Source organism: Ursus maritimus, unplaced genomic scaffold (genome assembly GCF_017311325.1).
Source record: "Ursus maritimus isolate PB19 unplaced genomic scaffold, ASM1731132v1 scaffold_33, whole genome shotgun sequence".
Taxonomy (NCBI): domain Eukaryota; kingdom Metazoa; phylum Chordata; class Mammalia; order Carnivora; family Ursidae; genus Ursus; species Ursus maritimus.
The window spans coordinates 3432996-3460576 of record NW_024425897.1 but is presented as its reverse complement, the minus strand read 5'-3'; the positions used below and the strand labels follow the sequence as shown (position 1 = coordinate 3460576).

Sequence of the window (27581 nt, the reverse complement as noted above, 5' to 3'; positions counted from 1 at the left end):
TAAATTAAGTTTTAAAAAATCTACTAGAACTGGTAAGTAAATAAAGGCAAGAATCAGAAAAAAAATTTAAAAATGCCATTTACAATAATAGCATTAAACAAACCAAGCCGTAAAACAACATTTAAGGAAAAATGTGTAACGACTAAAGACTGAAAACCACAGAGCAGCGCTGAAAGAAGTCAAGAAGCTTTAATTAAAAGAGAGAGAGATATGCCCTGTTCCTCAGCCGAAGAGTCAATATTGTTAAGATGACAGTCTTCTCCAAATGGCCAGAAGAGTCAACACAACCCAAAACCAAATCCCAGCAAGCTTTCTGTTTATTAGAAATTAACAAGCTGACTCTAAAATTTATATGCACACACAAAAGAGCCAGGATGGCCAAAGAACTCCTGAAATAGAACAAAGCTGGAGGACTTAACACCCCCTGATTGCAAAACTTGCTAAAAAAGCTGCAGTAATTGAGACACTGTGATGTTGGCATCATGACAGACGAACAGATCAATAGGGCACAAAGGAGTCCAAAATAGATCCATACGTGTGTGTTCAACTGATTTTCAACTAAGTTGCTATAGGAATGCAATAGGCGAAAGAGTATCTATTCAATAAATAAGGCTAGAAGAGCTGGAAAGATGTGGGGGGGTGAGATATGAATCTCAACCGCTACCTCACACCAGGTAAAAAATGTAAGATAAATCGGAGACCAAACACAAAACCCCAAATCAAAAGGCTTCCAGAAGCAAAAAGAGGAAAACATCTTTATGGCCTTAGGGTGGGCAAAGACACAAACAGAATAAACTATAAAAGAGTAAACTTCACTTCACTAAAAGAAAATATTCTGCTCACCAGAAGATGTCATTAAGAAAATGAGTAGGCGATACATTTATCCAACAAGGGACTCCAATCCGGGATGCAGAAAAAACTCCTACAAATCAAACATCGAAAAGTAAACAAGAATTCCACATCTGGCCAATCAATAGGGACCAGATTTACTCTCCTACCTAAGACCACCAAAAAATAAAATACATGAAACAATGGGTTTCAAGACACTGAAAACCAAAAAACAAAGGACAGAGAGATCTCCGAGACAAGAAACAAACTAGGTGAACCCCAAGACTGGAGAGAGTCTCCAAGACACCGCATGAGGAGGAGGCCCAGGCAGAGTCCACTGGACTCCCTGGCCGAGGAGAAGGGCTGGGAGCCTGGGGAGATTGAGGAGACCACAGCTCCTGGGACAGAGGACCAGAGAGGAGAGAGCTGCACAGAACCCCAGACAGCCGATCAGTACATGTGTGTGAGGAAACTACCAGTGGCCAGGAAAGAACCATTCAGAAAGATTAGAGGAGACAGTGTTTACACAGGCCTGTTCCAAGAAGTCAGCCTGGAAAAACCTCAAGATCCAGGGAGCACAGGCAAGGGAAGACAGAAGCATCTTGCCTGAGAAATAGGGCATCACTGGCCTTAGACTGGGCATAGCTTCAGAGCCACTTAACCAAGACCTGAAAAGCACTTAAAAGCAAGACCTGAAAGGATCAAACTGTTTCTGAGCATCTTGGCTGTGTCCCAGAACAAATCTCAAGAATATTTATAGGCATACAAAAATATTCAATCCCCAAACAAGATAAAATCCATAAATGTTTGGCATCCAATCAAAAATGGCCAAGCATTCAAAGATGCAGAAAAACATGGCCCTGCTTACTAAAAGTTCAATTAATCTATTGAAACTGAACTGGAACTGACAGATGTCAGACTTTGCAGACAAGGATATTCAAACAGTTACTAAAACTACACTCTGTATGCTGGAACAGTTAAGAACATATGAAGAAGATGGAAAAACTGAATTCCCAGACATAAAAACTACAACGTGTGAGATAAAAAAACATATACAATGGGGTTAAAAGCAGATTAGACACTGCAGAAAAAAAGATTAGTGAATGTGAAGATATGGCAATAGAAATGATCTAAAATGAAACAGAGAGAGAACACGGTTTTTAAAAATGAACTGAGCATCATCGGGGCGCCTGGGTGGCTGAGTCAGTTAAGCATCTGACTCTTGATTTTGGCTCAGGTCATAATCTCAGGGTCGTGAGACTGAGCCCTGCGTCAGTCTCTGGGTGCAGTGGTGCACCTACTTGAGATTCTCTCTCTCTTCCTCTGCCCCCCCCCATGCATGCATGCATGTGCACGCTTGCTCTCTAAAAAACTGATCAATAAAATCTTTTAAAAAAATGAACGGAGCATCATGGAAGTGTGGGACAACCTCAAGAAAACTAACATACATGTGAATAGGCAGAGAGAGGGAAAGAGATTGAGAAGAGAGCGCAGGAAACAGAAAAAGTATTTTAAAAATAATACCCCAATTTTTCCAAACTTCTAACAAGTTCCCAAGCAATATTGATGCTACTGGCTCACAGATCACATTTGGAGAACCAAAATTAGAGAACAATTTTGCACACAATTGGGTGATGTCAGATGGTGGGAAGATGTGGATCTTAGTGTCTTCCAGCCCTAACTGGTGCAGTGGCCACTGGGCTCACCTAGCACTGTCATGCAAAAGGGCCACCCTCCCACTAAGCAGGACCCCCGTATCAGCACGCCAGAGACCAACTCCAAATCACTACAAAGGGTGAAGGATTCCAAGTGGCTAGAACCCCTCAGCAGGGCTTGGCCCTGATTTAGGGACAGGGTGCAGGCCTGAGTGCCTAAGCAGCATGGTGCCCAGGTGGCCAGGATGGCCAAAGAAGCCCAAACAGGCTAACCCTTCATCAGTGTCCTCATCTACAAAGACACTCAAAGAAGTGTCATCAGGCCCTCACCCCTCACCCCACCCACCCTGACCAGTTCCCCCACCCCCATGCCACTACAGCCTCCCATTCATGCCCTGCAGCAGCGACATACACAGCCTGCCCCATCCCCATCCCCATAACCCCCTTCCATTCTACTTTAGCTCAGGATGGTTGGCATGGTACTGGCCAGGCCCACAGGTTCCCCTCAGTCCTCCTCAAGTAGCCCTGTAGGCCTGACCCTCGACCTCTGGGAGAGCCATGGCCCAGCCAAGGACCCCACATACATGGCCCCCCTTGGGTTACTGTACTGAAGTACCTGGAGCTTACACAATAGGGGTCTCCTGCCCCCCACTTCTGTCCACACGTCTAGACGTTTTCAAGGTCTCCTGTGCAGCTTCTGAGGAAGCCAAGACAGAATCCAGAGACTTAGCCTCTTCTCCCTTTTGCACTCAGCGAGAGGGGTCTCATCTCACAGCCTCACAGCAGCTTTCCCCACCACCTGTCAGATCTCCTGTCCACGACACTGCCCTGCCTCAGTCTCCCCTCAGTCTCCCCACCCCTGTCCTCTTCCCACATGGCACCAGGACGATCCAGCCTGGACAGTGTTTTCCTCACACCACCGCCCAACCAGCCTATATAGGAGGCCTTCCGTGGAAGTTCCACAGTCAAGCTTTTAGACATTGCAGGCAAAGCAGGGCACACCTGGTGTCTCCAGATGCCTGAGGTTACCCAGTCAGCCCACTGGGCACCTGAGCACTCTTGTCAGGTCTGCCAGGCTCCCTTGTGCTTCCCTGATGCCTAGCTCGCAGGCAGAGAGACCCTGGCCTGGCCAACACCTGTCCACATGCCCTCCAAGTAGACCCCTGCCTGCCCCATGGGCAGAAACTGCTCTCTGTCCATGGCACTCAGGGAGGCTGCCAGCTGAGCGAGCAGGGGACACAGCTGTCCCCTCCCTCTGTGGGAACTCCTCGTGCAGCTCCCACGTGCTCCAGGCAAGCCTCTGCTCCCCAAATTCAGACCAGCTCCGGAGCGAGGCGTGCCAGCATGAGCGCACACATGCATGCCCACCATTATGACGCTGCACAGAGTGACCGAATGTGAACCTGCACCTCGTACAAACCCAACCACACGCCCACAGCGAAAAGGTGGATCCAAATAAAACCAACTGATCCTTCCAGCTACTTCTCTGGGAATCCACAACCCATGAAACATGTGGACGGTGCTGGGCAGACACTTCGGGGCTGGTCACCTCAGTGCTGGCCCCAGACCCAACCTGGGAGCCTCCCCCATGGGACCAGTCAGCGGCCACTCATTCGTTCTGCACTTACACTGAGAAGCAGCACCAGTAACAGTTAAAAGCACTCAGGAGCTCCTACTTCCTGCCATGTTGTGGCCGCCCCCCTGAGGAAAGACTCACCACTGAGGACCTCATTGTTGTTCCCCCAGAAGTCAGCTAACTTGGATGGTCTGTGGTAAAATTCATCCCTGTTGGCCGCCAGGATGAGCCTGAAAGAGAAAGCATGACTAAAGGTCTCAGGGGAAAACAGAAAAGGCAATTTTTTTCTCCTGTTAACAGAAAATTTGAGGGGTGCCTGGGTGGCTCAGCCGTTAAGCGCCTTCAGCTCAGGTCATGATCCCAGGGTCCTGGGATCGAGCCCCGCATCGGGCTCCCTGCTCAGTGGGAAGCCTGCTTCTCCCTCTCCCACTTCCCCTGCTTGTGTTCCCTCTCTCGCTGTGTCTCTGTCAAATAAATAAAATCTTTAAAAAAAAATTTTTTTTTGCCTTCACAGCAACACAGGCAAGTCCTAAAGAGGACAGGAACCCTCAGGAAACAGAGATCAGTGATGGCTCCAGAGTAGTGGGTTTCCTAGGGAACCTTCGGCCAAGACTGTGCCCCAGAACCCTGCCGAAGAAAGAGGTGATGCTGGGCAAAGACGCATATCCCATCCTACCCTGCATACCCCCACTCACCCAGAAAGGGCGGCAGGACCTGCACAGATGAGGGCCCTGAGCAGCTGGCACCAAGCATGTCCCAGGTGCCCCGGTGGCAGAGAAGTACCCATTCGGTCCATCTGTCCCTTTCCCTGAAGCCATTCCCAATGAGCCTGAGCCCAGGACTTCCTGGAAATGGGAGCACGCCCACCGGAAGGGCCCTGGGGACACCTGGAGGAGCAGCAGAGCACAGGATCTCTGGAGGCTGCTGTCCTGCATTTTGGGGTGTTTGGGGGAAGTGGGTAAGAACTTCTGTGTTTCTCTAGTTTTTTGCATTATGCATCCAACAAGTTTTTTCTTGGCAAGTAGAAAAGATGTGAACGTTTTCAAAAGAGCTCCAGTTTTAACATAAGAAAACAAAGTTTCCGGTTGGCTTTGCCATTTTAAATAAGAACACAGACAGTGACTAAGTGGGACTGCCACGTCCATGAGACCTCTGGGTCTAAGAAGTGACAGTCAAAGGACCCTCTGAGCACCACGGGCAGGTGCACAGAGGATGTGGGGCCAGGAGCTACGGCTTGGCCACCTGTGGTCACACTGGGTCTGAAACTAAGTCAGTCTAGTCAGCGGTCAGACCCTAAGGAATCTTCAAAAATAATTTCTGTATTGACTCTTACATGTTTATGAACATTTAGGGGCAGCTGGGTGGCTCAGTCGGTTAAGAGCCTGCCTTCAGCTCAGGTCACGATCTCCAGGTCCTGGGATCGAGCCCCGTGTCAGGCTCCCTGCTCAGCGGACAGTCAGCTTGTACCTCTCCGTCTGCCCCTCCCCCCTGCTCACGCATGCACTCTCTCTCTCTCAAATTAACAAAACCTTAAAAAAATGTTAATGAACATTTGCTTGTGGTAAAATAGGAGTTGACAAAGTTGTTCATAAAATGGAAAGTGAAACTGGCACCTGCACCACCGCCCAGGCCCACAGAAGTGCTTTCATCCTGTGCCCACAGTGTGTGACCCCCCCAACTCTGTACCTCCCCATGCAGTCCCAGCCACAGGCACCAACATGGCCAAGGGCTGTGCGTGGCCATCAAACCCTCCAGATCTGCCCTGGGGGTCTCACCACCTTTGGGACACCTGTCCAGCCTGCGGCTGCTCTCTATCCCCGGACACCGCACCCCAGGCTGCTCCAGGTCTCGGGTACAGGAACTCAGGGAGCAGTCGGCGACCCTGATACGAACCCCAGCCATTCACAGAACGATCTTCTGCAGCTCCACCTTCCGGACCTCAGCCCCGGGTTGAGGTAGACAGCCTCAGGGAGAAGCCAGCAGGGCCCTGACCCCTATCTTCTGCCACATCTGCTTTGGCCCTTCCTTCTGCGACTCAATTCTGGATCCAACCCGGCTGGCAAGGCTCCCATAGGCTGCTTGTGTGGGCTGGGCACCCCACCAACCCCTGTGGGCAGAGGTCATTCCATATGGTCAGGAAACTGTCCTCCTTCAGACACCCAACACCGCTCCTCCTCTCACTCATCCTTCCACCTGCGGTGAGAGGGGCCAGGGAGGCCGGGGAGGCCAGGGAGGTGCTTCCCAAACGGAGACTGGTGCTATTGGTTTCCGGTTCTGATTCTTACATAAGTCTCCAGAAAAGAAAAAACGAGGGAGGGAAAACAAACAAACAAAAAAGCTGACAAAGCAGAACCTTCTGTCCTAAGATTTTCAACTCCCTACTATTTTTTAAAAAAGGAGCAGTGACATGTGTTTGTTAATAACTAGGAATATTAACTGCTGGGTTATTTCTGCCACAAGAGTCGCTATTTGGCTGAACTGCTAGTGGTTTGCTGGGGATTCCATTTAATACCTAATTGGGAAACGTGGGCACGATGAGTACCCACATCAAGGCTCCAAGCAAGAGAAAGTATTCCCTCCCTCACCACTTCTGGGTACTGCAATACCAATAAAAGGCCATCTGTGCCACAGCGCCCAGGGGCAGGGGCCATGCCCACCTCAGGGGGTCTGAGGACAGCAAGGCTTTGTTTTGTTCTAATAACTGAAACCACTAATTACTCATCATTGATGGCCACTCCTCAGCCTACTACTGGGGGTGAGTCCGTGCATGATCTGGGGGTGGGTCTGTGCACTGTCTGGAGTTATCAGGTGGGTCTGCGCACCACCTGAGAGAGTGAGTCTGCGCACCACCTGGGGGGAGGGGTCTGCGCACCATCTGGGGGAGAGAGTGAGTGTGTACCATCTGGGATGGCTGAATCTGAGCACCATCTGGGATGGCTGAGTCTGAGCACCATCTGGGAGGGTGAGTCTGAGCACCATCTAGGGGGTGAGTCAGTGCACCATCTGGGGGAGTGACTTGTGTGTCGTCTAGAAGGTGAGTCAGTGCACCATCTGGGGTGGGTCTGTGCACCATCTGGGGGGGTGAATCTGTGTACTATGGGGTGTGGGGGGGGGGTCTCTGCACCATCTGAGGAAGCAAGTCTGTGCACCATCTGGGGAGAGTTTAGCACCAGGTAGCGGTTTAGCAGCACAGGCTCATGGCCCAGTGACGTCACCAGCAGTGATGAGTCCCATGAAAGCCACCAGAAGGATGGGACAGCTCACCCAGCAGCCCCCCCAGACTGGAGCCAACAAGGGGAATCAGCTCATGAGTTTAAACAGATATTTTGATAAAGACGGTGGTTACGTGACAGCCATGAGAATGTTACCTGATGGGAAGCGTACTGGTTTTCTATGGGGCCTCACAAATTGCCACACACAGTGTGCGTATACAGCGGCTCAGAGCGACGCCTACTTCTCATCTCAATCTGTGGTCAGGAGCACGGGCCCGCATGTGCTAGGTGCCCTGCTCAGCGGCCCCTGAGGCAGCTAGCACCCAAGGTGCCAACCAGCAGGGTGCCGCTGAGGCTCAGCTTCTTCCTCACGTTCCTGAGGTCGCTGCAGAATTCCCATCCTACAGAACTTTCTCAACTCCTGGGGGCCACCCCCAGTTCCTGGCCATGGGTCCCTCCAAGCACAGCAGCTTACCTCTTCAGGGGGAGCTTGGCTCCACTTGGGAGTCTCCTGATTACGCCAGACCCACCCAGAACTGCTCTCACTTGACTAACTCCAAGTCAACCGATTAGGGTTTTCTGTCACATTGGCAAAATCCCCTCACATTTAGCCACACAGTCCCACATGCAACCAGAGGAATGAATGACATGGGTGTGTACAGCAGAGGCAGGAATCTTGGGAACCATCAGCCTACCATAGGGGTTATGGGGGCTCACATTTTACTTTATACATCCTGTAGGGTATGACTTTTTTTCAAAGAGCATGTACCCCTTTACAATCAGGGAAATAACTGGAATCCCAGGGAAACACCGCTACCTCTACAGAGCAAGGTCATTGGGACCCCTGAGCAAAGCTGCAGCCAGCACGGAAAAGTTCTAAGTCAGCATCTCACAGGCTGCTAAAATAATTTATCTGCTACGCTCCTTGCTGCAGTGCTGCAGATATCGGTACTAACATCTGTACGAACAGACCCAACAGGCACCCAGACAGTACTCACACTGGGTAACCATCACCAAAAATTGGAGTTTCCAAGTGCCAGGTCACAATGGGCTTGGGAGGCAGAGGCTGGGACCACCCAGGGGAATCGCACGTCTGGGCAGGGGCCATGATGCACCATGCCAGAGCAACCCCAGGAGGGAGAGACACCCAAGGAGCCCACCTTACAAAGGCCAGCTCAGCACCAAGCAGACAGACGGGGAGGCCCGAGGGCATTTGGGGAATCATGCCAGGGCAGTGCCTTCGGGGAGGCAGCAGTGGGATGTGACATGGGGACAGCTGCCACATCTGGAGGGATGGGCATCCCCAACAGTGAGGGGCAGTGGGATGGTGACACAGGGGATAGGAGGTGTAGACCATGGGATCCATGACACCAGGGCCCAGCCCAGCGTCAGGCCTGGAGATGCTCTGCAGAAGTGGCCATGCTCACATTCACTGCCTGGGCAGGTGCGGAGCTGGCTCCCTCCTTGCCTGCGCCCAGTGACTGTCACTCAGCAACACACTGGGACTGCCACATCTGGGCGGAACAGACCACAAGATGCATACACCGCGGTGGGTTATGCTTTCTCTAGTGGAGAAACAGATGATACGATGCCTGAATGAGGCTCCAGAGAAGAAGAAATGCTTCAGGAGCCACGCCTTTCACCAGCAGGCCTACAAAGTGGCAGGCTCAGACGAAGCGCCACCATCGCTGGGCCGGTCCCAGGCAGGGCATGCGGGGCTCATCTGTCAGGAACTGACTCCTGGGAAGCCAGAAAACACATTCCCGTGAGTTCAGCATCTGGCAATGGCAGAGCTGAGGGTGACACTGCCCACACCATCAAAGGTGAGGATGTCTCGTTCTTTTCTGTAGGGCAGAGAGATGTTTAAATTATTTACATATACAGCTGACTCTTGAACACAGGGATTAGGAGCACCAACCCCCCTCCCTGCAGAGTCAAAAATCCATGTATAACTTTTTTTTTTTTTAAGATCTTATCTATTTATTTGACACAGAGAGAGAGAAAGCACACAAGCAGGGAGCCTGACACCAGGCTCCATCCCAGGACCTTGGGATCGTGACCTGAGCCGAAGGCAGACGCTTAACCGACTGAGCCACCCGGGCACCCCAAAAATCCATGTATAACTTTTGACTCCACCAAAACTTAACTAGTACTGGCCTACTGTTCACCACAAACCTTATCAATAACGCAGTCAATTCACATGTATTTTATATATTATGCGTATTATATACCATATTTTTACAATAAAGTAAGCTAGAGAAAAATAAAACATTATTAAGAAAATCATAAAGAGGGGAGCCTGGCTGGCTCAGTCAGTGGAACCCATGACTCTTGATCTCAGGGTTGTAAGTTCGAGCCCCAGTTAGGTGTAGAGATTACTCAAAAAAAATTAAAAATCTTAAAAAAAAATTGTAAGAGAAAATACATTTATATATAGTACTGCGCTTTAAAAAATTGGCATGTAAGTGGACCTGCACAGTTCAAATCCATGTTGTTCAAAGGTCAACTTTACATGGCAATGATGGCCACCATTCCAGCTATAAAAGTCCCCTTCACAACCACCTGAGCCTGGAGCAACAGTGACTGCAGGGATGAGCTTAACCTACAAACAAAACCAGGTGCTTCTCATTACCCCAAGTGCCAAGAGGCCACTGCATGTGTGATGATACTGAAGGTGTCTAAGAGAGCAAACGGAGCACAGGGTCTTCGATGGGTCCCAGCCATGTGGGCCAGCTTGGTGGGCAGCACAGTCCAAGTGGATGGTGGTCCTGGCACCTGGCTTGTCTGCTTTGGTGGGAGAGAACTTGGTCTGGACAGTGCACAACGATGACACACTGTGAAGACATACTCCACCACCAAACGGAGATGGGCTGACATGGCTTGGGAAGCCTATGGCACGGCCATCGAAAGACACCTAAGGGAATCAATTTGGCAGTTCCTCAGAAAGTCAAACACAGAATTGCCATATGATCCAGCAATTCTGCTTCGGGGTGTACCCCCAAGAGAATGAAAAGCGGGACTCAAACAGACACTTGTATGCTAATCTCCATGGCAGCATGACTCACAATAGCCACGAAGTGGAAACAGTCCAAGTGTCCATCAAGAGATGAATGAATAAAAATGTGGTCCTGCATACAGTGCGATGTTACTCAGCCTTAAGAAGAAAGGAGATTCTGACACATGATCTTGAGTACACTATGCCAGTAAAATAAGCCAGTCACAGAAATACTACGATTCCACTTATACGAGGTCCCCAGAGTAGTCAAGGTCATAGAAACAGAAAGCAGACTGGTGGTTGCCAGGGGCTGGGGGGAGGGAAACAGGAAGCCAGTGTTTGGTGGAGAGAGAGTTTCAGTTGGGGACAATGAAGAGCTCTGGAGATGGATGGCAGGGATGGTTGCACAATGATGTGAATGTACTTAATGCTGCTGAACTGGACACTTGTCAATGGTTAGAATGGCACACACTCCTATTCCTGCCAGTTATTAGGTGGGGGGGAGACGAAGACACAGTAGCAGATGCCAACGCGGGGGGCAGAGGCTGGTGCATCCCAGGCCAGGACAGGGATGGCTAAAGCAGGAGGGAGCCCAAGTGATGGGTGCTGGGGCAGGTCCTGCTGGCACCATCAGCTCCTGGCAGCACTGCACAGACAGGGCCTGCTCCCCATTCCACTCCAGGCACCAGGAACCCCTTCCAATCTCTGACAGGCCCAGGCTTGGCCTCTCCTCACTGGCCCTGCTGCAGTGTCCCTCCCGAGGCGGCCCCCTCCTTGCTCCTCCCAACCTTTTCTCACATCACACACGTACAGAAGCATGTATATCACGGGCCAGATAGCCCCACAGCTAGAGTAGGAGCAGCCACTGGAAGCGCCTCTTGCCCTCCCCTGCAATAGGTAAACAACAAGAGGTGGCATATTTAGTTTTTGCCTTAGGGCTTTGGAATACACTGGAGAGAAATGCTAAGGCTGTCTCAAATCACAATCCACAAGGAGTCGTTACGAGGAGAGGTCTTGGCAGTGACGCACAGGTCCTGAGTGAAAGCAAGAGAGACCTCCTTCCTCCTTCTTCCCATGTTTCTTTTCCTCGGGAAACAGCATATCCAGGGAGGTCGCGGCTGAATCTGGTAGTGAATATAGCCAGCAACAGACTCGAACTGTCAGCCTGCATGTCCCCGTGTGAGAAATCCTTCACTCATCAGGTGAAAACAGAGCCATTTTGTTGGTGCAGGAGAGTTCACGTGAGCACAGAAGGATGCACATACATGAAACCTCAGTAGCCAAGGGGGTAGACCGTGTCAGTAATCCAGCTATTACGTCTCGGCCCCAAATTTGCCCTTCATTGCCTCCTCCTGATAAAGGAGCTGAACTTCTGGCTGGCACCATATTAAGTGTTGTCAGTAGAGGGCGCTGGAGAGACACCGCAGGAGAAGAGGCTTCTTTTCCCGGCTGCAAGGTGCTAAGGACACCCCTGGCAACATGCCCGGCTCACCCAGGATGAGTCCCGATACACGTGCAGCTTCCCCCACGCACCCAGTGGCCAGCACCTTCCCCCAGTATTCTGCAACAGCTGCCAGCACAGCGGAGGGCGGACTCCTAGCAAGTTCTGCTGCCGTGGCACCCCAGCAATTTCTTTGCTATCCAGTGCACCGTGGCTGAGCCTCTAGAGCAAGGTCTGGCTCTCAGCCTGAGGGTGGAAGATGGGGCTCTGACCAGGGCATTCCAATCCTGTTATAGTTAATAATTCTGTATGTTACACCTCCCCTGCTCGAATCACTGCACCTGGATCCTACCCACTGGCTGCACCCTGACTGAAACAGCTATTCTGCCAGGGGTCGTTCAGGGTCAGCCCCCGGACCCTGGCCTGGCCCTGCTGTCCATTCCTCTGCATGATGGGAACACTTGGGGACTCTTCATTCCCCAACCCCTGGCCTGCAGTGAGTTTCATTCAGCACGAAATTAGGCAGCATGGTGTCTGTGCAATTCTGCAATGGTGACTCAAATCTAAGAAGCTGGTCAAAATGGTTCAAATCATTTCTGGTATAGATTTTAAAATGATGAAAATTTCCCAAACAATTGCACTAGTGATGAGGTTAAAATGTCATTTTTGGTTGTGGGTTACCCCTCAGCCTCATACCTGGAAAAATGCAGATGAATTCCCGCTGGGGTACCCCAGGGAACAGAGGGGCACATCCAGAGCCCAGGGTCGTGGGGAGGAGGGGGGCGCACTGGATCATGTCTCACCCCTCTCTGGCATCAGTTTCCCACCTCCTCTGCTGGTCTCCCAGCTTCCTTACCCCCACCCTCATTCCCCAGCTCAGGACCCACAGACTCTGTGTTGCCACCACCACCCAGACTTACCACTGGCAATACAGACCAGCCCAATCTACATGGGGCTCTTGCTCATCAAGCCAGTTCTGCTGCCCCTGGGGCCCCTGCAGAAACCACAGGGCTGCGCCCCTACCTGGCCCCACATGGCTCCTCTGTCCTGCCCATGGAGCGACCTTAAGTAGCTAAATCTCTGCATCTTTGTACGTCAGTTCAGCGTTCCTGCCACCGGGTGGTATCCGCTGCCGCTCCCCACACTCAGTAACTGCTGTTGGACAGGGCAAGCCCAGCCTGTACAGCTTGTCCCCACCTGGGCACCATTGGGACTGTGGGGCACCTGAGGCCAAGCGGAGGACAGCAGACACAGAGCAAGGGGGTTACCTGTATGCATTTTTAGAAACAGGGCGAGGATCGAATTTAAAGAAGATGATGCACATGGGTCCCTGAGAGCAGCTTTGTTCACACAGGGTCACCAGTCTGCAGGAAAAGGAAAAAAATGCATTGAATAAACAGCAGACAACACAACGCTGCCTCCCCAAATCCGCAGTGCTCCCTGGCCCAGAAGAGAACTGCCTCTGGGATGCCCCTGACCCTCGCTGGACATGGCAGCACCATATGCCAGACACTGGGATGCTCACGAGCACCACCTGACCATCTCCCTGAGTGCTCACACACATGACCACGGACCGCACTATCCCGCTGCACCTGCAGTGCTCACTGGCCCTGGGCATACCACGTGGAGGGTGGCCACGGGAGCAAGAATGAGAACTGCAAGCGCAGCTGGGGCAGGAGGTGGGCACCCTCCCACACCACACCGGGGTGGCCCTGTGGTTTGTTCCGTGCCCAGCGCCCAGACTGAACCATCCCATCCCCTGGCAATGGCGCCCATTCCAGTCCCTAGCCCCGCAAGGCAGGGCTGCATCCCAGCCGACCGGCCTAGGGACGCTCTGCAGCAGTGGCCGCAGCAGGCCCTCAGCCCACACCATCCACTCGTGACAGCGCAGGTGCAGCCAGGGCCCCCGGAGGGCCCTGCGCACCTCAGGTAAGCAGGTGGAAACAAGCGGCAGAACACAGATGCTGGTGACATGGACAGGCACCCAGGTCGTTGGGAGCGGAGACAAAGTGCCTGCCTTTGCACACACAGGCCCTTGGCCTGGCGGCCTCTAGGGCCAGCAGATATTTTCCCGTAACCGAGCTGAGAACAGAGGTGAGATCCCGAGGCCACCGACCCTAGACAAGGTGACTGTGAGGGTCTCTAGTCCTGCATGTGTGTATGAGCCAGGACACGGCTGCAGGGCAGAGCCAGGGGCCACAGCCAGGGAAGGGACAACACAGAGCTTGTGGAGGTATTGAAGGGAGCCAAAAAGATGCCCCCAGAAGAGGATCTTGAGCAGGGGGGGAGGGAGTGTTGGGTGTATGTGCGTGTACGTGAGGCTCGAGGTCTGTGCACATGTGTAGCCGTACAGTGATGTATGGGTGTTTGCATGTGTGTGCTTCTGCACAGTCTGCACACGTTGTGTGTGACTGTGTGTGTGTGTGCATGCGTCTAAAGGAGGCCACTGAGCCCCAAGTGCACTAGCCTGGGGTGCCCTGGGATTGGGGAGGGTCTGTGCAGTACCCTGCCCCCCCAGAAGAATAAGCACACAGCATCTACTAGAGCAAGATTTGGGGTCTGCACCTGTAAAGAGGGTCTATGGATTGGGCCCCAGCTGGCAGAAGGTGGGATGAGATGTCCAGACCCTGCCCATCCTCGCTCCAATACAAACCATGAACGCTATGCCGCTCCTAACCCTCTGCGCCCAGGCCTTGGGGAAGCCACATGGAGGTGGGCAGGGGGACCAGCACAGCACCCCCTTCAGGTGTGGGAGGAGCAGGACAGGGCCGAGAGGGGCTCCAGCTCACTGCCCCAGGCCAGGGTCCCCACCACCCACACACGATAGTCCTGAGAGAGGTGCACCCCAACCATGGGGTTGGGCAGGTGAACAGAGAAGAGATGAGAGCCCCCCCCCCATGCCAGTGCAACTGCTCCCAGTTCTTGGGTCTCTGAAGTAAAACATTTTCTGCTTTGGGACTCACAGAAGGAGGACGTTCCCACCACGCAGACCCTGCCAACTAAGCTGTGCCCACCCAAGCATGGGTGGGTAGGTGGACAGGTGGCAGGGGATCTGGCCACAGAACACGGAAGAGCCAAGGAGGGGCTGAAGCCTGAGGCTGGCACCGAGGACAAGACCACAGCTGGGAGCCACATGGATGTCTTCCTGTGGATGACACCATGCTGTCCCTGCCTCTCCACTCATTTCTGCTCACTGGTCTGGCTGGCCTGGGAAGTAGAGGGAGGTGGTCAGGGAGAAAATATCCACCCCACTACTGTCACCACTGGCTCCCACAGGCCCTAGAGGGATCCCCACGACTCAGCCCCATGTTCTTCCCAGCCCCTGCAGGCATGGGCATTGGTGATGCCTCAGGGGACCCATCCCTGGCCTCAGGAAAACCCTCGGCTGTGCAGGTGAGACATCACCATGGTGACCACCGCAGAAATGCAGGGTGCCAGGAGATGCTGGCCGCCGGCCCTCACACGATGGAGCCGAAGGCAGTGCCCAATGCAGAAGAGGGCCCCAGGGTGACCGAAGCAGGCTGGGTTCCCACCCTTGGCTGCCCTGCTAGTGCTGACTAGGGCCATCATCCTAGGCTTACCTAACGATATCAAGACTGGTGGGCAGGCTGTTGGAACTGACCCTTCTAGTAAAAACAACTCCAATGCTTGAAAGAGCATGAAAATATCTTAGAAGCAGCCAAGAACTAACAAGGTCATGCAGGATTTGGCCAATATCTTGGAGAACATGGAGACCCAGAGAGGAAAGAAAGCAGAGTGCGCTAGCTATTCCTGCCCTGGGGCACTGGCCCATCCGGGCAAGCTGGGATCTGGTGGCCGTGAAGGTGAGGGAGACTGAAGACAAGGCCCGGGGCTGCCCCAAGATGGGACAGTAGTAGGAAACCCTCCCCTGAGTAGAGCTGGGACCCTGAACGACACCACTCCTAGGGTGAGGGTGGGTTACATCCACAGCCACCCCCAGGTATCACAGGGACAGCACACAAAGTGGGGAGAGTCCCTGAGAAGCCACAAGAGCATAGCCAGGACCACCCTGGGGGTCCTCACGCCAAGACTTGGATTGAGGGGCTCCCGCACTAGCAGAGCTCCTAGGCACCTGGAGAACCGAAGTTCTCATCTTCACGCCAGACCTCTGAGAAGTCTCACAATTGTCTCAAGGACAAAGAGTGGGACGGTCCGAAAGAACACCACGGAATGAAACAGAGCGCCACATGCAAGGACCAGCAGAAAGTAATCCCCACGCATCCCATAAACCAACCAGGCTCCAGCTGCAGAAAAAGAAGTCTGAGAATATTTGCAGGCAACGGATGTGAGAAAGAGTAAACCAGGAGGTTCCCCAAGCCCCGGAAAGGACTTGTGGGACCAGAAGCTATAGTAACCACGGATTAAAACTCAGCAGCGGATTTAAAGATGAGCAGATTAGGCAGAGATGATGAGACAGGTCAAATTGTCCAGAAGGCTGTGCAGGGAGGTAGGAAGCATGTGGGGCCTCCTGGGGCCCTAAGTGCCCCACCCGCCAGGTGTAGCTGATGGGCACCTGCCACACTGCCCTGGTCCAGCACAGAAGACACAGGCCTTCTCACTCCCAGGAAGCTAGTCTCTCCCACAAATGAGAATACTGCAGGAGAGGCCAACTGGCACAGCCTATGGCAACCAGGCCAACTATGGTCAGTGGGAGAAGCCCTGCCAACCCATCACTTCTGAAATCCCACCCACCCAGAGCTCTACCAGGGCAGAGGATTGTTCTGAGGATTGCTCCACCAGGGACATGCTGCCCCACTAGTGACATGCAGCTCTGGGCTGTCAGAAGAGGCCATAATGTAGGCCTTGGCCTGCTGTGCACCTCTCTGGGCTGCGTGCCCAGCTGCCAGGCAAGGCCATCCACTGAGGGCAGCTCTGGCTACTGATGCTCACAAGCCAGAAGCAGAGCCCTCCAACTTGGCTGCAGGACCTCCCCATCCTAAGCCAGCCTGTGTGGGTGGCAGACCAGCCCTCCAGACAGTGGTAGCAGGGAGGGCTCTGTGGTTGGAGGAAAGGCCAGTGATGGGTCCCCAGGCAGCCTGGTGCCAGAGGTGTGGACACAAAGCCCAGGGCTGCGGCCTCGATGAAGACGTGGTCATTGGGAGGGAAGGACCAGAGGAAAGCCAGCCCCTGGGGAGGGGACCATCAGGAACTGCCTTTCTCTCCAATCCCTCGCCCCCCACTCAAGCCAGGCCCGCTGCCCACTGCCCCACCCCTTCTCAGCTCCATGTCCCACCACCCCCACAACCTCATTCACCGAGCCAGGTCCCATGGGTGCAGGGCCCTTCTTCCAGCACGCCCCCGCCCAGGCCCTGGTGAAATCCTCCCTGACACCCTACTTGTTGGGTCACCTTCTCACTCCTGCTGACTTTCAGGGCTCCCCGAGCGAGCTGTGGATACAGCCACTGTGGTTCCAGTCACTGTCCCGTAGGCTGGGCACAGGGCGGGCAGGAGGCTGGGACTGCTAACAGGGGCAAACCGCGTCCTGGTCCTGCTGTTGCATGTCTGCCTGCCTGGCCACTCAGGGCCCTAAGAAAACATGGCTCTCCATTTCCCACAGTTCTGAGGCTAGCACAGTGGGAAAGAGATGGGGAAGGACTTCAATAGGCCCCACCATGCCCAATGGGGCTGGAGCTCATCCATGCTTGGTGGCTTCTCTGCTCATCATGGGGTGCTCACCCTTGAAGGACACCGAGATGGTAAAATGTGTAAAGGAGAGTGGTGTCCCCAGCAAAAGCATGCCTGGCTTTCTCAGTGACATCCCCGCCCCCCTGGTCCCCACCTCCACCAGGCATGCAAGCCCAGGCCCTCGTGGAGTGTCTGCACACCCATGGCAGCCCCCAAGTCAGGGCCAGCCCATGGCTAGAAAAAGAGACAGGCAGGAAGGTCCTGGGGAGGAGGTCTGATGAGGAACCTCACCCATGGGCCTTGGCAACTCAAGGGGGGGAACACCTTGAGGTAGCAAAGCCTGGCAGCATCCCAGCACTGAAGGAAGCCACACCCCACCTCTGCCTGCTGTGCCCAGGATGCTGTGGGCCCCCCCAGCAGGCGAAGGAGGCTACAGTGGTGATGTGCACACCTACCCCAGGCTTGTGGAGGGCAGTTAAATGTCACAGACCAGTCCCTTCCACATGGAAAGGGCTCACTTTCCCTCCTTTTCTCTCATTTGACTTCACAGCAACCAGGAGGGCAGACGGGTAATCCAGCGCATGGAAAAGAGTACCGCCACCGGAAAGGGGCAGGTGCCACAGAATCTGGCTCTCTGGGAGGGTGACACACAGACCCAGAGAAGGCCAGGCCCCCGGTGCCACAGAGCAGAGGACAGGACAGCTGGGGAAAAGTTTCCCGTGCCAGGCACTTCACAGGGGTGATTCCCCTCTCCCCAGAGCTTCGGCAGCGCACCTGAGGTCACACAGAGGGGCATGTGGGGGGTGCCTGCTGGCTGCACACGGAGCCAAGGAGCAGGCACACGTGGGGTGTTGGAATCAAGTGGTCCTCCCAACCCTGCCTCTGTTCCCAGGCAGCCGCCCAGAAGGCCAGGACACCCCGAGCACTGTCCCCAGCACCGCCCTGGCACACCCACAAACCCCGCACCCAGCCCCATCACGGAAACTCTAAGAAGCCAACGTGCCCACTGCAGTGGCCTTGGAGGCCTCCCTGTTCTCTCAGTGGTCGACCCTGGGAAAAAGCTGGTGATAGGTAACAAAAAGTCACCATGTCCACACGTGGTCCCGCCGGGGGTGCTATTTCACAAATGCCACAAACTCAAGGGTGCAGCCGGGCCTCGGAGCTGCCCACAGGGATGGAAGACCCCAGACAGTGGCCCAGACCGAGGAGGGGAAGCCATGCAAGCAATGGGGCTGGAAACTGGAGCCTATGAGGTGGCCGACCGTCCTGGCACGTGCCCAAAACACGTGCATGGCACAGTGGCTGAGGGCAGGGGGCGCATATCATTTCATGCTGTGCATACCCAAAGAGGCGCTTACTATGGCTTGGACTATTCCATAAAGAAAGCCAGGGGGCTGGGCCCCACTGGTGAGGAAGCGGCATCAGCAGTCAGTCATTCAATCTCCCAGCCTCTGGAGCATCCACACCATGGCTTCCTAGCGACGCCACATTCCAGAACTCACAGACGCTCTTAGCTGCACACGGCAACCAGGCAATCTTTGTCACAACCAAGATTTCACGTAAAAAGCTGACCTCTGTGACCCAGTGATGACTCTGTTGTGAAAAACTACCCAGGACTTTCCTGGAATTGAATAGGGCCAGCATGACGTCTGGTGGGGAACGGAAAGGCTGCAACTCTGAAGCATACTCTCTCTGATGGCGTCTGACAAAGGCCCCCAGCCCAGGCAGGGACTGTGACTCAGGCTGAGCAGGTGCGTGAAGCTGCACGTTCACGGATGACAGTGGCACACCCACACACACCTCACACCTGCCCACTCATCCTGGGACGCCCACTATGTCCTTGGCCTGCCCAGAAACACACTGTGGGAGGAAGTGCTGTGTCCCCGGGGTGGCCTCCACCAGCCTGAGTGTGCACCTCTGCCAGGTCCTCCCAGGAGCCCGGGCAGATCCGGGAAAACCACCTGTGTGGCCCAGGGCCTGTACTCCCCGCACACACCTGCAAGCCCTGGGCAGACTTGAGCCCCGGCCCAAAGGACCTACGAGGCGTGAGGCAAAAGCACAAAATTCACTTCAAACCACAGCCACGGGCTTCCCCTTTCTTCTGAGAAAGCCAGAGGAAGTCTTCCCAGATCACAGCTCCCGCCTTCCCCGGCTCTAACCACCTGGTAAGGCAAAACCGGAAGAATGGGTCAGAAGTCCAGCACAAGTTATTCTTAGCACAGTGCCTGTGCTTTCTAGGCACTTGCAGCCCATCTGCTGATAAGGCTTTCGAGAGTTCTCTGGGCCAAAGATGGGTCAGGGCCACATGCCAAAAGATGCAGTGACGGCTGCCGTGGCTCAGGTGAGGGCCGTGTGGTGACAAGGCCTGGCACCAGGAAGGCCCAATGGTGAGGATCTGCTTCCCTGGCCAGGGAGGGCAGGTCAGCAACCTCACAGAGGCTCAGTGGGAGAGTAGGCAAGTGGGGCCCAAGAGCCACACTGACTGGACCTCACTGTCACCATTAGCCCAGACAGGGAAGGACCTGGCCGGGGGATGGGGAGACCTCAGCACTGCTGGGGGTGGTCACCGACTCCCATCTCCCTCTTGTGCACTCCAGATGCCACCCGGCTGCTGGCCCACCCTGCCTGAGGGCTAATGGGCACCACGCACCAGTTATGCCGGCCACTCACCCCACACCAACCAGCACCATCTCCTCCAGTGTTTGCCCCAAGGCCTGGCCCCCTTCCCCTCCTCCCAGCCCACCCGTCCTCCCACACCCGCTGCCCACTCATCCATCCCCAGCCCAAGGCTCCACGCCTCCTGTGGCCACAACCAGCAGCTCCTGTGGGCCAGTGGAGTGTGTGGTTTGGTTCCCACAGTCAGCTTATCCAGGAGCACTCTCTCATCTGGCAAGCTTCCAAGTATACCCATTCTGCAAAAGCCCTGTATCTGGTCGGCTATATGCCTCCAGACCTACCTTGGCAAAGTATGGGCGTGTGCTGTGGGGTTACCATACACACAGGACCCCACTGCCCCGTCTTCCCACTGGGCACTTCCCCCCCAAAGAGGGGAAGCCATGCAAGCGATGGGGCTGGAAAAGAGTACCGCCACCGGAAAGGGGCAGGTGCCACAGAATCTGGCTCTCTGGGAGGGTGACACACAGACCCAGAGAAGGCCAGGCCCCCGGTGCCACAGGTCGTGCAGGTCTGTCCTCACCAAGGGGCAACTGTCCCCAGCCTGCTAGTCACCGCACGGCTTTCCCAGCGGACACGCACCTTCACTCTGCCTGTTGGCTCTGCTCCGTGTTTCAGTCCCATCAAGTTTCCACCCTCTGCAGAGTGCCACAGAAGATCCCTAAGCACATGCTCTGCAGATGGGTTGAGGACCCTCCTAGGACAGGGATGGAGGAGGCGGAAAGGCCAGTCAGAGGATGATGCTCTTAGGTGAGCAGACCTGGCCCAACTCCCTCCAAACATCCAGTACAGGTAACACTGGCTGGGCAAGAGGGCGTCCTACCAGCACCACAACCTGCCACTGCTGCCCTCCTCAGGGTGGCAGGAAACACTCTCACCATGGTTACACTGCCAACTCCCAGGGGCTGCGCATCTTACAGCCACCTGCCTGCCTGTATCCACGAATCACCGATTTGGGTATTGAATCCTGGGCTTCTGCTGCACTGATCTGTAGCACAGTACAAGTGGTATGGGCAGGCTCATGGTCTGTCTGCTCCACGAGCTGCCCATATTTCTTCCCACTCCTGCCCTGTCTTGCAGCCTTGCCTATGGCACTGCCTATAGGAAATGGTCTGTTACTTTACCGCAAGTTTTCCCAACACTACTGCGTAGCGGCCACCCTCCCTGTCCCAAAGTGAAAGCCCCTTTCCCTTGCCTTCTTTGTATGGTTCTATTTTGGCTTAGTTTTCAGGTCAGCCTGTGCCATGCTCTGGTGGGCAGACCCCCTTGCTTCCCAGGTGCCAGGCGTCCGGTCTGTCCCAGCTCAGCCATACCCTGGACACCCAGTCACAGGGCTCCACGGGGTCCTGCATGCTTGGCAGGCCTCTTAGCTTCCGCACATGCTCTGTTATCTGGAGGACGAGTCTCCTTCTTGGCTATTCTAGAATCTTCTAAAACTCTAATGAATTGTGCTGGGCCATGCCCCACCCCTGCTAGTCACACCCAGCACTAAGCATGTGCCAATGTCCGTGAAGCGCCGCAAGCAGGTGAGTCTTGAGTGAGCCCCGGCTCCCCAGCAGCCCCATGGCAGAGACAGCACACCGCCTCAGCCCTTGTACCAAAGCCGGAAATAAGCAAGACTCATCCCTGAGGGCTGAAGTCAGGGCAGGGCCACCTGGTCTGGGGAGCCATAGGGGACAGCTGGGTGCTGGCATACCTTGGTAGGGATGCTGGTAGTGTGGCTGGGCTCCCTGTACAACCCACGGAGCTGGCCATTTAAAACACATGCACTCTCACAGCAGGCTTTTTTATGTGCACTGTTACGGGCAGGCTGGCATAGGGAGGAAAGAAAGGCCGAAAAAGAGGCTGTCCGTGGGAGACCGGGCAAGATGGGACTCAGCTCCTAGCACAACCCTTCAAAGCAGAAGCCAGCGCAGCTGGGCTATTGTAGAGTTCCGCATAATGACACCACCACCTGAGCAGAGAGCAAAACCACACCTGACAACCTGGGTGCCAGGGGAGGGGGGCCGGCACCCTCAGTGGGAGCACTTTCCTTTGTCAATTGAAAAGGCAAACAGGCCTCTAGATGGAGGAGAGACACGCGAGGTCAGAATGCAGCAAAGAATGACACGGATACACACAAATGAATGGGGAGCTCTTGTGGCTTCCACACAGAGCCGAGAGGGCCTAGACACTTGGAAAGTGAGGCTCCCGGTTCACATCACATCCATCTCCCACCGGCTGGCTGCAGACGTGAAGGCTCTGAACAGGGGTAACCTGGGCCAGAGAATCGGCAGCCCCGTTTCACTATGCCAAGCACTTTACACACTTCAGGATACATTTTCAAGGCTAGCCAGCCTGGCCATCTGGTCTTGAGGGGGCCATGCAGAGGACAGGGGCCCTTGGGCTTCACAGGACAGGGCCCAGGAGCCAGACGCCCGGCTGCACCCAGCGCAGCCCGCGCTAGCACGGTGGCAGCCCCCAGGGGCGGAGCTGGAAAGCAGGCGCTGCTCTTTTCGCACGATGCGTAATGTCCTCCCAGCGGCTGCCAGCAGAGGAGGTAAACACACATGGGAACACAGTGTCGCTGTGCTGTTCGGGGGCCTTGGCTGAGAAAACCCTGACGTCTGTAAATATTCTGAGCAGCCGGCCCACTGCAACACCCCACCCTCCTCCCAGCTCAGCAACAGAGGATTCTACAATCTATGTTTTGTCATTTTGACTAAGTGGCATCTCACCATGACAAATTCTCTACAGGGATACTCTCTTCTGACATCTCCACGATATTTTGGGAGCACTAATTCAACTCCACACCAAGAGTCACTGTCCCTGCAGTTCAAAGGAGCAACACAAATGAAGGGGAAAATGAGCATTAGAGAAAGCCCTGGACACAGGGCAGCCCCTCTACATTAGCCCTTCCTGGCTTCCCCACAAGCCAGGGGCCAGCCCGGCCTCACAGTGACCCCTGCTGCCCCCATACTTAATAAAGGACAATGGAGTATTCCCACCAGGATTACCCTGAGTGTCCGTAGCCACGAAGAGATGGTGGACAGCCTTTTATACTTCTAAATGCACATGTATCATTTTTGCAAATCTAAAGAAGAAAGTTAAACAAGAAAAAAAAAAAATGCTGCAACGATAACCTGGAAAGACAGCTTGATGACCTGGGGCGGCCCTGTTTTCACGGAGCTCATCACCCAACTCCATGGTCTGGACCAACAATGCCAGATTCCATGGTGGTGCCCTCACACACTGACATGTCGCCAAAGGATGGGCCCAGTTCCTGCACACCTGGAGCGTCAATGACCAGTGTGGCACCACTTCTAAAAGCCCTCCCAGCCTCCATGCCATGGGCCCTTTATTTCCAAACATGCTCTGGAGGCCCTTCGTTTCTCCACAGAAGTCCTCAGAAGTAACAGGCACACTTCGTCTGTGGGCAGGCACCAGGGGCGCCTACAGAGAGCTCACCCTCTGATGCAGAAGCCAGGCATGGGAATGAGACCTCAAGACACCACACACAGTTCCATCCACAGTGAAATGATCAAAAAGCCCACAAAATGAGGTCACAAAGCATGAGGCAATAACAACAGTTCGGGGGCTGGGCAGCTGGGGCAGAACTGACAGCCTGTTCCCTTCATTCAGGGAAGGCTGCTGTCACCACACATCAGAGCAGGCTGTGGCAGCAGCCCCGTCTGAGTGGCCTGCAGTCTGTGGACATGCCAGTAACATGAAGGCACAGGACTGGGGCTAAGGGTCAAAGGCCAGATAAGGTGGGGGGGGGGGGCACCAGGACAGCCCAGCCACCACACGGGGGCACTAGGATCCTGGAGAGGAGGGGACAGAGGCTCTGCTGTGCCTCCACCTCACCAGACAGGTCACCCAAAGCAGGCAGGATCCTAAGACAGTGGCCCAGGTGGAACGGAGGCACTGGGACCTGGCCCTGGCTCTGAGTGACCTTGGGAACACCACTTGCCCCTCAGCCTGAGTTGTATTCACCGTGGACAGCAGCCAACCAACGAACATTTGCCCAAAAAGGTTGCCCAGAGGATTAACAAGCAAGTTTGAGAAAACATTTCCAAAGTGCTACCAGCTGTAGACACCCCTTATAGCTGCCATCACGTCACATCTGCCTCATGGAAGAAAGCTCTGAGCCCAAACAGCAGCAGCAAAACCGCAGTCAGCAGGTCAGGAGCAGGACGCCAGGCCTGAGCCCAGCATGTGATATCCCTGCTGGAGGAAAAGGGCTGAGGCTCAGGGACTGGTCCAAGGGCAGAAGGCTCACTCTAAAGCTGTGGCCCAGAGCGAGGCCATGAAGCACCTGACGCCCTGGGGTTGGGGAAGGGGGTCTTAAAGGCCAGCACCAGAGCCAGCCCCTGCCTCGGTGCAGCCCTGCCCAGCCCCAACCCGATGCCCTGGGGGGATGGTCTGACTGACTAAGCCACCCCAGAAAAGGCGTGTCCAAGCGCAGGCATGATCCAGCACTTGCTGCCTACTGAGACAAACATCAGCTGTCACCCGGCTGCCCCGCAACAGGCCACAGGGAGGTGGCACCGTGACTCAGGGCTTCAGAACTGTCTGAGGCCCTAGCCCACCCACCCTGCAGCGACCACGCAGCTCCCAGCCCCGCCAGTCTCTGCTTCCCCGCAGCGAGACCGGCCCGGTCTGCCAATGGACCCTGCTTTCCATTCTGGCGGGGATCACTGGAAATGCCTTCCAGTAACGCATGGGGCGCTTCGTCGAGGTCAGTTTGGTCTCTCCGGACCCAGCCGTAGGATTTCCATTCCAAGCCTCGGGAAAGGGAAACAGGCAAGGCGGGGAGGTGCGGCCCTGCCCCTCCCCTCCCTACCCGCACCCCCCGGAGCCCCGCGCCCCCGATCCCGGGCCGGCCCTTCAGGGCGAGGAGTCCGCGGCCCGAGCCGCCAGCCGCACACTCACCGCCTCCGCCGCCGCCGACTTCCGGGTGCCGCACCCGCGCGCCACCGCTGCCGCCCAGACCCCGCCCCCGAGCCCTCTGAGAGCTCGCCATTGGGCTGCACCGCCAGGGGCGGGGCGACACGCCGCGACCCTGAGCACCATTGGCTGAGCGCTCTGTCGCTCGGGGGCTGCAGCCCTCCCGGCGCCCCGCCCCCAGGGCTGCGCCAAGCCTCGGGGCTGCGCGGGCGTCTGGGGTTCTCGTGACCCCCGCGGCTCTCCCAGGCTTCCCGGCTCCCCACCCCGAAGGACGCCCGTCGGAGGTCACTGCCGCTTGCGGCCGCCCCAAGGGCATGCCTTCGTGGACCCATTAGGGCCGCGGTGTGAACTCCGGGGGCCATAGGTCACCAAACCACCTGGCGGCCTTCTCTGGGAGAGATAGGGGGATGCCCACTTCCGGACCCGCCCCTCAGGCGGGGTCCTGTTCCACACCCACTACTGGCTTTAGACCTGACCATCCCTCCCTTTTCTTTACGGCTCCCAGTTCGGTTCAGCCTCTGCCACTCTGGCCTTTCCACCACCACCCCTACCCTCCCGCAATCCTGCCACACTCAGGACAGACCCTGGAACTGGGCACTCCAGACCCACCCAGCCACTGTGGCCTTTGAGCCCACTTGGAGGCGGTTCTGCAGGCCCAGGCCCTAGGCTGAAGAGTTGGCCCATCCTGGGCTGTAAAGGGTGAGCAAGTGAGCAAGAGGGCGGGAAGGGGCACTGACTGGGGCCCTTTCAACAGGACAGAGGCAGTTGCTGGGCTCCCTGCCTTCAGTGACCTCTAGGCTGTGTCTGGGGCCTGAGTGTGGGGAAAGTGGAGAGTCAGAGGCCCAGGGCCCAAGGGCTACTCCAAAGTGGGCACTCAGCAAACTATGACAAGGATGACAGCTACATTAAGGATAATAACAATGTGCTAAGCACCCCAAACCCAGGGTCCCCCATTTTACAGATGCAAACACTGAAGCTCAGAGCAGTTACAACACTTTAAAAAAAGATGGCAGTGGCAGTGGCTGGATTAGATCCATAGTCCTGTGTGAAGACCTACTGTCCCGATCCTGACTCAGAGCACTCATGCCCTGTGGAAAATGGTAAGAGGGAAAGGGCCTGACTGGTGATCAATAAAGCCAAGAGTGATCCCAAACCTTCCTAACACACCCAAATGCCTATTCCATCCCACTCTCTTGCCATGTTTTCTGCGTTCCTCCTGGAACCCAACAGGAGACCTTACAGACATGGAAACTGAGGACTCCAGATATCCAAGGACTCACGGCCAGCAGGCGGCAGACTCAGTTTGATGCATGCTCCTTCCTTCCACTATACAGCAGCAGAATCCTTTAGGCTGGTGCCCGTGATTTCCCTCTGGGCAGCCAGACTTTTCAGCCCACCCAAGAGGTGATAGAGCTAGGTAAGAAGACTTGGGGCTTAGGCATGTGTGACCATGCCCTGGGGTACAAGGCAGCAGTTGCTGAGTGGTCTGCCCCAAACCTCTGGGCTACACCCCATCGGGAGAGGGGGGCACAGAATGGTGCTTTCCTGTTGCTAGGAAAGAAGTATGCAGTCATGCATGGGTTGGACAGAGGTTCAAATCCTCGTCTGCCACAAAAGCATATGGCCCTGGGCCAGCCCCACTTCTAGCTACACTCTCCCCATCTGGATGGAGCCATGTCAGGTACTCTGATAGTCTTTGTCTCTGCTGACTCCAGTTGACAACATTCAGTGCTATGGAGCAGATAAGACCAGATAAGATGAGTTGGGGTGGGAAGCTGAACTCTGGGGTCTCAGGGCTGCAAAGAGTTCACACACCCTTAGTTGGGGAGCTCACTGCCTTATTTGGTCACCCTTTCAGTCTCTGAACATTTGCCACTATTGAGAAGTTCTTCCTGACCTCCAGCTGAAACCTTTTTGTCTCTATAGCTTTGCTCACATGTCCCAGGGATGTCCCCACAGAGCTGTCCAGCAGCTGGGTAGAAAGGGTGGGAGAGAGGGAGGAGACTAGGTTACTGGTCCCTGTGCCAGTGGTCATGCGATAGGGGCTCTCTACCCTGTTTTTTTACTGTTACTGACCCCGGCCTGAGCCTGGGCCATGGTGGGCCCACTGCCCAAGAGAGTGGCCTTGAGTCCTCCTGGAACTGACACTGTCTATCCTACTCCTCTGTATGTGGCTGGTGATCCAGCTTGGGGGACAGAATCCTGCCTGGAATGGGAGGCCAGGAGGCAGTCCTCACCTAGGCCAATTTGGGAGCACAATTCTCCCCTCTGCTTTCTTACCGGAGGTCTGTCCAGCCCCTCCTGCCACCATCAGCAAGTGTGTGGGGAAGGGATGATGCTGGGCCACAAGCTCACTATGAGAATAGGGGTCCTGGAGGACCAGGGCCCAATGCCCCTAGAGAAATCTGTAGGGACAGTTGGACTAATGAGATCCGCTCCTAATGGAGGGAAGAGAACCACCCCCCCCCCCCCCCCCGCCCACATGGCAGCTGGCTCAGAATGTCACCAATGGTGTAGCTCTACAGGACAAGAGCTACCTAGCTCATAGGGGCCCCTGTGTTCCAGAGAAGGACATTGCATTCCATCTGCCCGAAGCTACAAGCAACATCACTATGCCAGAGTGTCA

The 27581-nt window shown here is 55.1% G+C and overlaps 1 protein-coding gene across 5 annotated transcripts in view; it reads right to left on the bottom strand.

Annotated features, from left to right (window-relative positions):
- The window catches only part of TANGO2 (transport and golgi organization 2 homolog), a 37572-nt gene extending 12586 nt beyond the window's left edge, over positions 1-24986 (bottom strand). For 2 of the 5 annotated variants that reach the window (XM_040619592.1, XM_040619593.1), the window contains exons 1-3: positions 24941-24986; positions 12976-13071; positions 4201-4289 (exon numbers count right to left, since the gene is read on the bottom strand). In XM_040619592.1, the coding sequence (XP_040475526.1) occupies positions 4201-4289; positions 12976-13031 (145 nt within the window). In that variant the 5' untranslated portion in view covers positions 13032-13071; positions 24941-24986. Of the gene's footprint in view, positions 1-4200; positions 4290-12975; positions 13072-24940 lie in introns of those variants that run through there. The other 3 variants (XM_040619594.1, XM_040619596.1, XM_040619595.1) reach the window with 2 other exon arrangements.
- Between the last annotated feature and the right edge of the window lie 2595 nt (positions 24987-27581).